At 41.7% G+C, this 15,819-nt stretch overlaps 2 protein-coding genes across 3 annotated transcripts; both read left to right on the top strand.

The window, feature by feature from the left end:
- The first annotated feature begins 3,379 nt into the window (after positions 1–3,379).
- On the top strand, positions 3,380–6,709 carry LOC130518218 (methyltransferase-like protein 27). The gene is made up of 6 exons (XM_057020655.1): positions 3,380–3,501; positions 4,240–4,381; positions 4,726–4,854; positions 4,980–5,115; positions 6,136–6,228; positions 6,349–6,709. Exons 2-6 carry the CDS (start codon positions 4,268–4,270, stop codon positions 6,585–6,587), a joined length of 711 nt encoding a protein of 236 aa, XP_056876635.1. The 5' UTR covers positions 3,380–3,501; positions 4,240–4,267; the 3' UTR covers positions 6,588–6,709.
- A 740-nt stretch (positions 6,710–7,449) lies between these two features.
- Positions 7,450–12,065, top strand: LOC130518223 (methyltransferase-like protein 27). 2 transcript variants are annotated; one of them, XM_057020659.1, is made up of 7 exons: positions 7,450–7,549; positions 8,150–8,335; positions 9,670–9,811; positions 10,156–10,284; positions 10,415–10,550; positions 11,508–11,600; positions 11,705–12,065. In XM_057020659.1, exons 3-7 carry the CDS (start codon positions 9,698–9,700, stop codon positions 11,941–11,943), a joined length of 711 nt encoding a protein of 236 aa, XP_056876639.1. In that variant the 5' UTR covers positions 7,450–7,549; positions 8,150–8,335; positions 9,670–9,697; the 3' UTR covers positions 11,944–12,065. The 2 variants fall into 2 exon arrangements, with proteins under 2 accessions (XP_056876639.1, XP_056876640.1); XM_057020660.1 differs by having other exon boundaries at positions 7,451–7,549; positions 9,683–9,811.
- The last annotated feature ends 3,754 nt before the right edge of the window (positions 12,066–15,819 follow it).

The raw sequence follows: 15,819 nt of genomic DNA, 5'->3' as shown, positions 1-15,819 counted from the left end.
CACACAAATAGGTTTTCTAAAGACATTTGGACAGTTTTTCCAGTTTCTGCAGAAGACAAAGACCAACAGGACAGACAGTTGGCAGAGCTGATGGAGGTTAAAGTCACAAAAGTGATCAAGGTTGAAGAGAGATTTACTTCTTTAGCTAAACTGGGTGATATTGATGTCCTCTCTCACCAGCAACGGAGGCATCTCTCCAGAGGCTCGGCTCTGTCTCACTTTAACTGCATGCCCCTTTGTCGGCTTCCTCCCCAAACTCCCAGAGAATCATGGGGGTTCAGGGCCAGAGGAGATAAACACTCCAGAGTTGCACATGGACGGTTTCTGAAGCCTCTCGGAACACGCGCACAGGTGTAGAATCATCAACCACGGTAGCAGATTCGGTTTTCTACTGCTGATGCCCAAGTTGGTGTCTGTGTGTGTGTTTGTGCACAGAGAAACACACACACATACGAACGTGGAGAGGCTGACCAGCATGAACAAGAAGCCACCATAATGTGTTTTTGTCTTGATTAAAATGGTGGGCATTGGATCTGAGGTAAAAGGCCATGTCAAAAGGGAGCAAATGGAAGTGGTGGCACATGGAGGAAGATGAACGACCGTCTGGGCGATGGAGAGATGAGGTGGAGGGGGGAGGAGGGAGTGAAAAATGATAAGGCCAGCGTGGAGGAAAGGGGGGAGGTTGCCTTGGGTCTGTATGAAACCATTACAGCGAGGGCTCCCTCCCTGAAATGTGGACCCCTGCACTGCTCCACACGGGGAGCTAGCGATGACCTCCTTGTGCATTAGTGAGGAACATGAGCTGGATGTGCATCTTCATCCTCTATTGTTCCAGACTCTGCTGCTCTCTCATTGACTGCATAATTTTGCCGTCACCTCAGCGTTTCATTTTGTGTTCCTGCTGGATCTGGTACGGTGGCTCTCAATTCCCCTCGCCTCCATCTGCCTTCCTGTTAGATCTGTTAAAACAGATCATTTCTCCATGATACGTCTCTTATTTTGTTCCATTTCACCAAAAACTATTAGTGCCTCAGTACTTTGTGTCCAAAGATTAGATTAAAAGGGAGGGAATTTTTGGCTCGTGAAATTTCTGTTAATTACTCCCAGGGGGGTAAGTGATGGATAGGGCTCTTCCAACACTTGGATGACAATTAAAGTCTACCAGATAACTCATATAAAACAGATGTGCCTTTCTTGTTCAGATCAGTCAGCGACGTCTCATATCCTTATTGGACGAATCAACATTATTTGTCGACTTCATTCTGCTTCTTCCACAAACTTGCACTGTGTCGATCCAAATGCATTTAAATTTTATTTAAACTCCATGAATTTCATTTCATCAGCAAATTTCTCTTTGTTTTGCTTAAGTGAGCAAGTCATAAAGATTTTAAATACTTTCAAAGTCCATGCTGCGGGGAGGTGAAACACAGAACCAACACTTCAGGCAAAACAATGTTTTCAGTGAAGCTGGTAAAACTCCTCATACAGTCATCAGGGTTGGTTTTGCTAAACATCCAAGGGAAGCATTACAGCATGTTTTAACTGATGAACTGAGAGAGAAGCAAGTTTAATTGACACTGTGCAGGAAAATAAGTATCAGCGATTTCATCATGCTCTGAAATCGGGGGGTATGAGCATGAGGTTTTGTTGGTATCTGTACATTGACCCAGCAATGAGCTGCAATGGGAGTGAACTTGCTCGTTGCCCAAAGGCCCCTGGAGTAGCCCCCACTAGCCCCCATGTAACTCTGACTATAACTAAAATTTTGATTTTGTTAGCAGGCATTATCTAAAAAACTTGATTCCCAGACTATGTTTTGCAAACAGCAGCGGTTTTCATCAGTACCCTGAGACCCAAATATTTTAATCTTCTCAGACTGTAGATGTCTGGAAGCCTTTGGTGGTGTCTGCAGAAAGGATCCAGCAGGGCAAAAGTTGATGATAGTAGGGACACATAAACACGTGTTTACTTCACCTCACAATAGTGCACATCTGCTATTGAGACTTTCAGAGCTGAGGCGGAAAGAGATACGCTGATGTGACCTCCTCTGTGGCACGTATGTGAGAAAGGTGTATGATAATGATGCTGCTTTTTCCACGTGGAGTAATTGTGTTAGACTAACTGCATTACAGGCAATTCTCAGAAGAAAATATTTTTAGAATTGGAGCTACATTAGTTTCCTCCCTGCCTGTTTGGGGTAATGCAAAATCTCCAAAGATAATGTTTGAGGATCACCATCATTACACTACATTACATTACATCGAGCACACACACACATACACACACTAATGCCTCACGACAAGAGATTGCTGCTCTTGTGCTGAGACCGTTCCTGGAGAATGTGAAGCTTGTGGAGCCAGTCTGTCATGGAACACATTTCTTTGAACACATTCATTCACACATACACAATGTGTAATTAAAGGCTGCATAAATGTACACTCCAGAGTATTTCATGTGCTTCTCAGTTGATACAAAAAACAGAATGAAGCTTGAAACACCAGGAAAGTGTTCAAGTACTCAGAATGTTATTTTACTCCTCTGATCATCAGAATGAAAATCAAGTTGTCCAAAAGGGTAAAAGGATCAATAAATGAGATAGAAGAGCAGAAGTTGGCAGGAATGCCGTAACATGAAATGCCAACCAAAAGAAAAAAAAAAGAAGAAAGACAAAGTAGAAGAACCTTGTGCCATATCGTACTACATATTTCAAATGTCTCGGCAGAGCTTTTGTAAGCCCGCAGCCCTTACTTTTCATCTACGGATTTTTGAATTTGGTCAATAGTAATGGGAAAGAACCATTTGTATTCTAGATTTTTGACTTTCACCCCACTGTTTCTTGTTGGCTTGTGAATGCTGCTAAAGTCCTGGTGAAGCCATCAAATACTTGTACTGCATATAATGTTTGTAGGTCTTTCTTTCCTGAAACCTGAACAAAACAGACAGGAGTTAATACTCCTGAAACTTATAACAAACCACTGAGATTAATAACCATTACCACAAGACGGGGAGAGAGACAGGAGAAGCATTGTGCTTGTATGGGGAATGCAAGGCCATGGCTCCTGCTGAGGGGAGTATGTGATGTAGGGTGGTATATGGTAAAAACACACCTAGGCAGTCAAGGTAGTGATCTTCCTTTCCTTTTTTTCTTCTTGAGCCTGTGGACGGTGTGGATTTCCTGTGGATGGGAAGGTGTAACCGGCTGGACTTAGTTGAACCCAAAAATCTACTGTGGCGATGATGAATAAATACAATTCAATACAAATAAATCATACACCGACTACTGATAACGTGATCCCTCTGAGTGAAAACTACCTCCCCTCCTCATAGGTCTTTGTCAGCTGCTACAGACTGTAACCCCTGATGATGACGTCATCAACGTAATAACCAATCACAAAGAACTTCCACCTCACGGAACTGTCAAAAGGCAAACTGCTCCAGCAAGAAGGACACACTGGTTCTGCAGTGCTACAGATTTCAGCAGCTCTGTAAACATCAGCTGAGGTGAGTCCACCAACTCTGTTTGTCTGTAAGCCAATCTCTTTGATCTCTTTGGACTGGGCACTTGCTCTTATTGCTCAACTCCAAAAATTAGGGGTCCCCAGGTTGTGGCTTTTGTTGATTTTTTTTTTTACATCTATAGACTGATCTCTGTCAAAGGTGCTAAAACTCTGATCAGTAAACATGTTAATGAGGTTCTTTAACCATTTCAGTCCAGTGAAATAAAAAGGCCTCAGTATGGACTGACAGCAACACTTGACTTATCTCTACAGGTTGGCAGTTGCACATCTAAAATGTCAAGAATTGATTTTAAAATTCCACTCAGTTATCAGTTTTTAGGTGTTGTTTTTTTTAGGAGTCAGACGACCCACAAAGATGTTTTTCAGCAGAAGAACACCTGCATGCTGCACTTACATTCAAGGTTTTAGGACAGAAAATATGTAAACTGTATTTCACATTTCAGTGATGGCTTGTAATCACACGAATCTCACAGGACTTGAAGCATGGGGTGATTTTACAAAAACCACCAAAAAGAACACTTCACATAGAATGCCGTTTTAAATGCCTTTACCAGCTGTTACCCACAATGCAAAGGTAGTAGCAGTAATAACACTTATTCACACTTAATGTTCTACTCTGTGACATCATTACAAAAATTTTAAAGTGATAGAAGTGATCAGGCTTGAAAGCTCCCTCTCGTTACCCAACATTGGTCACAGCGAGCTCATGTCAGATTGTCAGTGTCTCCCAACAGGTGAATAATCTGGTCATGGCAGACTGCAACCAAATGGATAGACTGAAAGAATTATTTCGATATTATGATAACTGCACTATGCAAGAGATTCCTGCATTGTATGACGGCTGGTCCAAGGACTACAACCAGGTCAGTGGCCAGAAACTCTTCATACACAGGTACTGTAGGTGAAATACTTCAAGCACAAACCTGTCAATCCCACAGTAGCACTAACTGTTCCACATTTGCTTCAGCACTGATGAATACAATTTATTATTGTTATTATTATCATTATTATTATTATTAGACATTGTGGCTGATTCAGTTAGGATAATGTTTTATGCAGTATTACTCATAAAGTAAGGACTGTTGCCTGGATCGTATCGGTTGCTTTGTAAGTGTGGGAAAGCTGTGTGTACTAGAAACAATTATAAATAGTCAAGATGCCACAGGGGTGGTATTTGTCACAGAAATAACGCACATTCATTTAACAGGATATGGACACGTTGAACTATAAGGTGCCAAAGACGGTAGCAACCCTCCTGCGTGAAAAGATCTCTGGGAATCCTGACGCAGTTCTAGTCCTGGATGTTGCCTGTGGAACTGGAAAAATTGCTAAACAGGTCAAACAAAAATCTTATGAACTTTTCTCAAACCACAGTTGTTAAGAGACTGAAACGTAATGAGTTTCATATATGCTTCATTTAGATTGTTTGTTTTGATGTTCCTTGTTTTCTCTTGTGTAAAGCTGTTTGACCTGGGCTTCAGAACGTTTGTGGGAGTAGATGGCAGTAAAGGTATGCTTGAGCAAGCTGCCAAAACAGGCCTGTATCAGGAACTCAAACTGGCCATGTTGGGAGCTGAACCACTTCCTGCTCAGAAAGGTATTATTGTCATCATTCTAACTGAAATCTGGTGAATTTGTTCATTCAATTACTGCAGCTACTCTGAGAACCACCACCTTATTGTGGTTTGACTGATTAATGATCCTAGAAGCTGTGTTGTCTGGCAAATTTGTCATATGGCAAATTTGTTCTCTGTGATGGTCAGGAAAAACTGCGATTAACTGAGACCCTTTTGAATAAAAATAAAAGCACCGATCAGTGTTCCCTAGCAGGAGATTTACCGGGGCACTGGATGGAACCTGATGAAAAGGACTAATGGAACATGAAAGTGAGCTTTCTGAATCGATATCTTCTGCCTCACCTCAGCAGCACTAGTTCTGAAACTAACGTCCTCAAGTGGGGTTATAGTCTCCTCTACTCTCTTCTGGAGAGCTGGAGTACACTTATCAACAGCCCCCAACTATCTGCCATTCTGTGGGTGTTCAGCCCCCTAGTAAGGGTAACTTTGCTGTGCCTTTAGATTGGGAAACAGACACTGACTTTTATTTGTGGATATGCTCTTAGCAGGTGTTCAGAATACCCCCCGTTTTGGGAATTCCTGGGAGGGGTACTAGAGGGGTCCCCATCTAAGGAGTTTATCCTCCTTCTGGGGGACTTCAGTGCTTATTGAGGCAATGACAGCTTGATGTGGATGGGGTAATTGGGAGAAATGGGCCTGACTGATATGAACCTGAGCAGCTTGTCTATTACCAACATGTTCAAGCATAAGGACGTCCATGGCACCAGGTCAACCTAGGCTGCAGATCAACCACTGATTTTATAATCTTATCATCTGATCTGCAACCTTTGTGCAAAGAGAGGAGCAAAGTTGTCAACTGATCACTACCTGTGTTCCTGACACTACTGCCTGAGTCTGACAATGACAAATGGTTCTGTGTCAGTCTTCGCTTACATACAGCACAGGCAAAACTTTTGCTGCCAAATTCCCCTAATTTGAATGAAAATCCAGGTTTCTGTACTTCTCTACCACAAAGTCATCAGCTCTCCTTTTGATTTCAGATATGTTCGATGTGGTCGTCATTGCCAGTGCTCTCGATAATTTTTGTGCTCCGGTTAGTGTGATCAGGGAGCTCTGCGGTGCCACCAAACCAGGTAACCGACTGACAGCTGTTAGTTGTGCTCTATGTGATGCCACATTTCAGCATCAACAATCATTTAAAAGGTGCTCATTTCTCTGTACCAACCAGCTCAAACTGACTGTGTTTTCTCCAGGTGGTTTGGTCTGCATGGCAAGAGCTGACTATGCCATTACCAGTGAATCCATCCGTTACGACAAGGAGTTTGAGAGTGAACGTCAGCTGATGGAGGAGGAGGAGGGGCTGTGGAAATTGCTTGACATCAAACATTTGGACAGCTATATGACAGACCTGCAAACAAATCCCGTGAGCAAAGTTGTTGAGGAGCGTATCATCACAGGGACTGTTTACCTGTACCAGAAATCCACCAATTAAACCAACTGGAAAATATATCAATATTGATCACTAAAGGATGTATAATGAAAAACAAAAAAACTAAACATATGCAATACACTACATCCTTCCATCATTCTCAATAATAAACACTTTTCTTGCAACATGTTGTCTGACTTTCTTTTCCCGCACATTACATTTTTGTTTAAAGGAAATAGCCACTTGTGTGAATCAGCCAAAATACCAAAATATAGCTGATGTGCCACAACCCTCAGAGTGTAACACACCATAGGTTTCCTTACATGATGCACATTTTGATGCTGTGTTTTATATGATTTTCATCACTCCCTTCCTCCCTCCCTCATTATAGTACTCAGTACTTTTCATTCTACAACAACTCAACTTGCTTTACATTGATAAAAACACAGCATATTAAAACAATGCAAACAGTTACAAGTTAAGAACAAGCCCTGCCTCCCATCCCCCACTATAGCACCACACACAAAACAACAAACACACGCAAGAGCATACACTTGCATCTAAAAAGTTCCTTTTAAAAACATGGCAAATGCAATTTTAATTTCAGGGAGACATTAAAAGAGCTGCTGCCTCTTTAAGCAAGACTTTGTGTTAATGCTTGGAGTCAAAGATTGTCCCAGGTAAGTCTCTTTTAATATTAATATATGAATAATACTATATAAAAGATTATCCTAAAAAATTCCATTCCCCACTCAATTTCTTTTCCAAAGCAGTTGATTTGCTCATACAAAGTTTCATCATGAGAGGCACATTTATAGACCTCTGTGCAGTGAATAGCTGTCCATACTCCGTTATGGCTGAAAACTGTTGTGATCCAGGATTCCCAGTTATGTTTGTCCTGCAGGGGGCGTGGTGGAGCCATGCTCCGGCCACCTGTTGCCGCACCTGCAGGACATCAGCGATCAGCCGCCTATTTAAGGTCTAAGACTCCGGCCTACCAGTCTTGGAGGATTTTGTGTGACTAGGTGTGTCTGGTAACTTTGTTGGTTTTTGAGATTTTTGTGACTCCATGCTGGAGCTTATTGTGTGCATTGCGGGGAAAGAATTGTAGCTGCCCGGCAGTCCAGGAGGACTGCCCTTTTGTGTTTGTTTAATAAAACCATTTTTTGGACCGTTCATCACTGCGTCTTGCCTGTGTTCGGGTCCTAAACCACCACGAACCGTAACAGAAAACATTGATTTGCGAATTCTTTTATGTGCTACACAGCTAGTGACAGCTACTGTGTCTTCAATGATCAAGTCAGTCTTTTACCACAGGAGTCGTGATGATAAGTGCGTGGCAGTTCATCGAAGGTATCCTTAATGATGCTAGACGTAGCATTTGAGTCCGACAAAAACACAAGTGATGGAGTACGTCATTTACCTCCAAGGCAGTCAAGATGTTTTTTTTATTCTTGTTGAGCCTGTAGACCTCAAGGTGTAATAGGCTGGACTTGGTTGAACCTTCACAAACCCAAGAATCTACTATGGAAATGATAAATTAATACAACTTAAAATGAATATAACATAGACCGACTACTGGCAACATGATCCCTCTGAGTGAAAACTACCTCCCCTCCACATAGGTCTTTGTCAGCTCCTACTGACTGCAACTCCTGATGATGATGCCGTCAAAGTAATAACCAATCACACAGAACTTCCACATCACGTCACTGCCAACAGGCAAATTGCTCCAGCAAGAAGAACAAACTGGTTCTGCAGTGCTACAGGTTTCAGCTGAGTTTTCAGCAGCTCTGCAACCATCTGCTGAGGTGAGTCCACCAAGCCTGTTTGTCTATAAGCCAGTTTAGTCAATTACAAATGTTTGTCTAGGGTGCATTTTTATCAAGTTTCAATGTTTTAATTCTTTAATGTTTTTCCAGGGCGTAAAAGTTCACATCCATTGTAAAAGTTAACGTATACTCTAACATTTTCAAGTGATGTAGGTGAGCAGGTTCTTTCCAGATTCTGTTTAAATGGTGATTAGTTGTCCATAAATAGGGGAGTGCTCCTGGAAGTCAAAGGACATTCTCCAAAAAGACACAAAGAAGCAGAAATGACAGTATTCACCGTTACTTTCATTAAAATCTCTTTGGACTGGGAACTTGCTCTTATTGCTCAGCTCCTAAAATTAAGGGACCCCAGGGTACTAAAAGGTGCTAAAACTCTGATCAGTAAACATGTTAAAGAATTTCTTTAACCATTTCAGTCCAGTGAAATAAAAAGGCCTCAGTATGGACTGACAGCAACACTTGACTTGTCTCTACAGATTTGCAGCTGCACATCTAACTTGCACCACCCAGTTATCAGTTTTTAGGTGTTGTTTTTTGTTAGGACTCAGACGACCCACAAAGATGTTGTTCAGCAGTAGAACACATGCATGACGCTCTTACATTCAGGGTTTTAGGACAGAAAAGATGGTATAACTGTCACAGTCTGTCTTCTGGGGATCATTTCACTCAGCTGCTCAGAATCAGTAATCAGTCAGGTATTTAAGCCTCTGCCTCCCAGTCCCTCTTTGCCAGATTGTTTTCAGCATTCATGCAAGTCATTCCAGCGTTTTCTAATGGACTGATCACCCAGTACTGACCCTGCCCTGTTATTAAACCATCCTGCCTCGCTCTCTCCTGGTAAAGACCTCTGGCTTCTGTCTCCGACCCCAGAGTTTTGTGTGAATCTCCTCTGGGTTCTGTTTGCTCATGGCCGGCCAGTCTTCTGCTGCTCGGTTTGCTCCGCCGGCTCAACTGGATCTCCTTTCCGAGTGTGCCGCGTTTGAATCTGATTGCTCTGTCCGTTACAAGAACTGTATTTCACATTTCAGTGACGGCCTGTAATCAGACTAATCTTACAGGACTTGAAGAATAGGGTGATTTTACATAAACCACCAAAATGATCATTTCACATGAAATGCCTTTACCAACTGTTACACACAATGCAAAGGGCCAGTCAGCAGTAATAACACTTATTCACACTTATTCTTATACTAGCAGCTTATTCTGTGAGGTCATTACAAAATAAACATTTTAAAGTGATAGAAGTGATCAGGCTTGAAAGCTCCTTCTTGTTACCCAACATTGGTCACAGCGAGCTCATGTCAGATTGTCAGTGTCTCCCAACAGGTGAATAATCTGGTCATGGCAGACTGCAACCAAATGGATAGACTGAAGGAATTATTTCGATATTATGATAACTGCACTATGCAAGAGATTCCTGCATTGTATGACGGCTGGTCCAAGGAATACAACCAGGTCAGTGGCCAGAAACTCTTCATTCACAGGTACTGTAGGTGAAATCCTTCAAGCACAAACCTGTCAATCCCACAGTAGCACTAACTGTTCCACATTTGCTTCAGCACTGATGAATACAATTTATTATTGTTATTATTATCATTATTATTATTATTAGACATTGTGGCTGATTCAGTTAGGATAATGTTTTATGCAGTATTACTCATAAAGTAAGGACTGTTGCCTGGATCGTATCGGTTGCTTTGTAAGTGTGGGAAAGCTGTGTGTACTAGAAACAATTATAAATAGTCAAGATGCCACAGGGGTGGTATTTGTCACAGAAATAACGCACATTCATTTAACAGGATATGGACACGTTAAACTATAAGGTGCCAAAGACGGTAGCAACCCTCCTGCGTGAAAAGATCTCTGGGAATCCTGACGCAGTTCTAGTCCTGGATGTTGCCTGTGGAACTGGAAAAATTGCTAAACAGGTCAAACAAAAATCTTATGAACTTTTCTCAAACCACAGTTGTTAAGAGACTGAAACGTAATGAGTTTCATATATGCTTCATTTAGATTCATTTGTTTGTTTTGTTGTTCCTTGTTTTCTCTTGTGTAAAGCTGTTTGACCTGGGCTTCAGAAGGTTTGTGGGAGTAGATGGCAGTAAAGGTATGCTTGAGCAAGCTGCCAAAACAGGCCTGTATCAGGAACTCAAACTGGCCATGTTGGGAGCTGAACCACTTCCTGCTCAGAAAGGTATTATTGTCATCATTCTAACTGAAATCTGGTGAATTTGTTCATTCAATTACTGCAGCTACTCTGAGAACTACCACCTTATTGTGGTTTGATTTATTAATGACCCTAGAAGCTGTGTTGTCTGAGGCGAATCGCCCCAGTTAAGGTGTCATATGGCAAATTTGTTCTCTGTGATGGGTCAAGAAAAACTGTGATTAACTGAGACCCTTTTGAATAAAAATAAAAGCACCGATCAGTGTTCCCTAGCAGGAGATTTACCAGGGCTCTGGATGGAACCTGATGAAAAGGACTAATGGAACATGAAAGTGAGCTTTCTGAATCGATATCCTCTGCCTCACCTCAGTAGCACTGGACTGGAACCTAAGTCCTCAAGAGGGGTTATAGTCTCCTCTACTCGCTTGTGGAGAGCTGGAGTACACTTATCAACAGTCCCCAACTATCTGCCATTCTGTTGGTGTTCAGCCTCCTAGGAAGGGTGACTTTGCTATGCCTTTAGATTGGGGAAACGGATCCTGACCGTTATTTGTGGATATGCTCTTAGCAGTTTTGGGAATCCCTGGAAGGGGTTCGAGAGGGTTCCCCATCTATGGAGTTTATCAGCCTACTGGGGGACTTCAATGCTTATTGGGGCAATGACATCTTGATGTGGATGGGGTGATTGGGAAAATTGGCCTGAATGATATGAACATGAGCAGCTTTTCTATTTCCAACATGTTCAAGCATAAGGACGTCCATGGCAGCAGGTCAACCTAAGCTGCAGATCAACCACTGATTTTATAATCATATCGTATCATGTGATGTATGACCTTTGTGCAAAGAGAAGAGCAAAGCTGTCAACTGATCACTACCTGTGTGTTTGACACTACTGCCTGAGTTGGACAGGCAGAAGATGGGTATGAAAATCCAGGTTTCTGTACTTTTCGACCACAAAGTCATCAGCTCTCCTCTTGATTTTAGATATGTTCGATGTGGTCGTCATTGTCAGTGCTCTTGATATTCTTTGTGCTCCAGTTGATGTGATCAGGGAGCTCTGCAGTGCCACCAAACCAGGTATCCGACTGATAGCTGTTAGTTGTGCTCTACGTGAAGCCACATTCCAGCATCAACAAACGTTAAGTTGCTCAACCAGATGAAATGGATTCTGTTTTCTCCAGGTGGTTTGGTCTGCATGGCAAGAGGTGACCATGCCATTACCAGTGAAACCATCCGTTACAAGAAGGATTTTGAGAGTGAACGTCAGCTGATGGAGGAGGAGGAGGGGCTGTGGAAATTGCTTGACATCAAACATTTGGACAGCTATATGACAGACCTGCAAACAAATCCCGTGAGCAAAGTTGTTGAGGAGCGTAACATCACAGGGAATGTTTACCTGTACCAGAAATCCACCAATTAAACCAACTGGAAAATATATCAATATTGATCACTAAAGGATGTATAATGAAAAACAAAAAAACTAAACATATGCAATACACTACATCCTTCCATCATTCTCAATAATAAACACTTTTCTTGCAACATGTTGTCTGACTTTCTTTTCCCGCACGTTACATTTTTGTTTAAAGGAAATAGCCACTTGTGTGAATCAGCCAAAATACCAAAATATAGCTGATGTGCCACAACCCTCAGAGTGTAACACACCATAGGTTTCCTTACATGATGCACATTTTGATGCTGTGTTTTATATGATTTTCATCACTCCCTCCCTCCCTCCCTCCCTCATTATAGTACTCAGTACTTTTCATTCTACAACAACTCAACTTGCTTTACATTGATAAAAACACAGCATATTAAAACAATGCAAACAGTTACAAGTTAAGAACAAGCCCTGCCTCCCACCCCCCACTATAGCACCACACACAAAACAACAAACACACGCAAGAGCATACACTTGCATCTAAAAAGTTCCGTTTAAAAACATGGCAAATGCAATTTTAATTTCAGGGAGACATTAAAAGAGCTGCTGCTTCTTTTAATGTACCAGAAATCCACAATTAAACCTGGACAATTGATCATTAAAGTTTGTATAGTGAAAAACAAGAAATTATACAATCTTTGCATTACACATTCTTCTCTTCTGGGTGTTTTGTGACTTTCTAAATATTATGAAATAGTCATCTGTATCAATTTTAAGTAAACAAAATAAAGCTGATGTGCCAAAACACTCAGTGTAACACAGCGTAATTGCACAACTTTCCCTGAATGTTGCACATCAGTGGTGTTTTACATGCCTTGTCTATTCAGTTTCAACTTCAAATTTATTGGAAATGTAAGTTTTAAACACAGTGGCACAGACTAATCCCTGGAAATCAGTTGAATGATGGCATGCCCTGTTAAATAATCAGTTTCTATTGCTTGGGTAAATTTCCTGGGGTGAAATGGCAAAAACAAACCCCTTCATTAGATTGCAAAGTAATTCAAATTTACCAAAGGTAAACACCATTTACAAGATACCATTTTTTGCATATCAAGGTGTTAAGATTAATATTTGTGAATGAAATTGTAACTGTGCACACAGGGAAGCCTGAATAGCAATGCTGTGGTAACATTCTCTTCACTCATCAAATCGAATTTATTTAGAGTCCATACTCCATATATCCACTCAACCAGGATAGTTGAAACTCAGATTCAGGAGAAGCAATGTTGTTTTCGCCCTGCAGTGGAATAGTGCAGTTTGCCGCTGAGCAAAAAGCCCTTGGGAGGAGAATCCAAGCCTCCAAATCTTGGCATGACGGAACAGTTGAAGTATCCTAATGTCTTGCTTATTAGTGAGAGAAGTTTCAGAGTAGACCTCAGAGTAGGCTCAGATTAGACCTCAGAGTAAACCCCAGAGTAGATGTCAGAGTAGGCTCAAAGTAGTCCTTAGAGTAGACCCCAAAGCAGACCTCAGAGTAGGGAGTAGGCTCCGAGTAGACCTTAGAGTAGATAGAGTAGGCTCTAGAACGTATGTTTAAACAGGTTTTGGGCCGTTGGGAGAGGGCTCACCAGTGCAAGCTTGGCAGACTTCTGTCCCAGCTACACTCATAAATTAAAGGTTCCACAACAATCACAGGTTCAGTGTAAACAGTACAGAATCAGACAGATAAAAATTGTGTTCAATTTCTGTCAGTAACACACACTTTTGCTGCTTAAACAAGCACACTCCTCAGCAGGACTGGAGGGACCCAGTGATCAATCAATCTTCATTCCATCTTAAGCCAATAATTGTAGTGGATCAATCAGCTATGTGGGCGCAGCTGTCCTTGTGTTTACTGACACCAGACGTGATGTGTTCATTTGTGCGCACACACACACACATACACACACACACACGTGCCTTTGTCAGTTTGAGTGTATAGCAGCCATTTATTCACTGTTCCAATCACACGTAGATCAATTAATCTGATCCTTTTGAGAGATCTTCCGATTACAAAATATTATTAAGTGATTAATTAAGATTCATTAAGATCTACATTCCTCTCATATTGTTCTTTTGTTCAGACTTAACTGTTTTTTCTGTCCCTAAGTTCAGACCCGTCATTTTAAAAACTTAACTCACTCTCAGAGTCAGATGTCCTGATGGTCCCGATGAGGGGAGGAGATGCAGGTCTGGGGTGTGAGAAGCCTCCTCTAACACAGGAAGAAAAACACACCACACATCCCCTCTAACGCTCTTTATCAATGCAGATATCTGCATAACTCAATATTCACCTGGCAGGATGGACACTTTGATTTATCTTTCTGATTTGTTTTCTCCTGTGGTAATACTGTTATAATGTACTCCCAATGATATCAATTCTAATATAATTGTCAGGTTGTTGTAGATCATAATACTTAATCACTAAACATTACAGTTACATTGTTAAGTGGTGTCTATACAGAGTGTGATCTTGTCTTTTTTCCTCGGGTAACAATGCATAAAGGTGCCTGTGTGCACCATATTAAAAACATGTCATTCCATTTTTTACCAGTTTATTTTTATCACACCAGATTGGTAAAACCTTAAAAAGCTGTATTTTGTCATATTAATCCAACTGTGCTTCAGCTGAATGATGTCCATTATCTCGTGCTTGTGCAACATGGTGTGAGTTCTGATCAGTGAGCCAGAAAGGCTCAGGGACTCTGATCCCCTTATCCTCCTTCCATATTTATGAATCCAAGATCTATCTGTGTTTTCATATTCCACGACTTCTGCTCTGTAAACTTCCACATGCTCCAGTATTTCCTCTGAGGCTGCTAATGTGCCTTTGTGTGGGTCCCAGTTGGAAAAAGTCCACAGTGACTGGCAGCATGCTTTTATTTTTTTGGAATTGGGTTGCAGGCGTGAGCCCAGAATGAGATATCAATTTCAAACACCTCAGTATAATTGGAATTTACCAGCCATCCTTTTTGTTAGCGTGCACATGGATGTGTTATTCATGCTGCGCCACATTTTAGTACAGAATATTGGAAAGTTCCAAATTAATATATGAGCAGCACTGTGAAATCATTTAAAAGCTGCTGAAGTGAAAATGGGACTCCTAAGCGAGCCCTCATTTGACCTGGCTCAATAAGATCTTTTTCCAATATCTTTCCCACACCTGAGGCCTCCTCTGCCACACCAAAATGATACCCAGGCACTGCCTAGGAGCCTTGCCTGGCATCCTTGGAGACAGAAATCTCAGAGGCAAACCTAAAGACATCAGTGCCTGAGGGGTGTATGGAACAAAGGTTTTATTAGTATTAAAAAGCAAAAAACAGATGCTACCACTGGAAAAATGAAGAAATGTGAGAAGCATGCAGGCAGGCAGGAGTCAGATGGGACACGTGTGGGCATTAATAAAGAGCTGATCAGTCTGGCTGTGGGAGGAATGTGGAGTTGGAAAGGAGAAGGGAAAAAATGGAAATGCCCTAAAAAAACAAAGGCAGGGAGAAAGCGAGAGTCAAATATTCATCACCTTCACCAGCCGGGCCATCATGTTTACAAAGAGAGGGTGCAGGAGGGGTGGGGGAAACCTCAGCGAGGAAAACTCTTCCTTCTGTCTCAGAATTGTCCAGTTTTTCCCAACCCTGGGTCATCAAAAGGGAAAAGCGATGGACGACTCGATGCCAAACATGCAGCAAAACAGTGAAGGAAGCTCAACTAATTCTGTGGAAAATATGAACTAAAGTCATTTGCATCATCCTTTGTTCAGACTCAGACCTGAAGGCTTTGATGACAGCGGTAATGAGATTCTGGTTGAGGATTGCTGCTCAGGGTGTGTGGGCTGGTGGAATATAGCTGCCAGTTAAGTGTCTCCATTAATTATCTGTC

The sequence above is a fragment of the Takifugu flavidus genome, chromosome 21, assembly GCF_003711565.1.
Source record: "Takifugu flavidus isolate HTHZ2018 chromosome 21, ASM371156v2, whole genome shotgun sequence".
Taxonomy (NCBI): Eukaryota; Metazoa; Chordata; class Actinopteri; order Tetraodontiformes; family Tetraodontidae; genus Takifugu; species Takifugu flavidus.
Note: the sequence above shows the minus strand (reverse complement) of the source record. Positions and strands in the feature narration are given on the sequence as shown.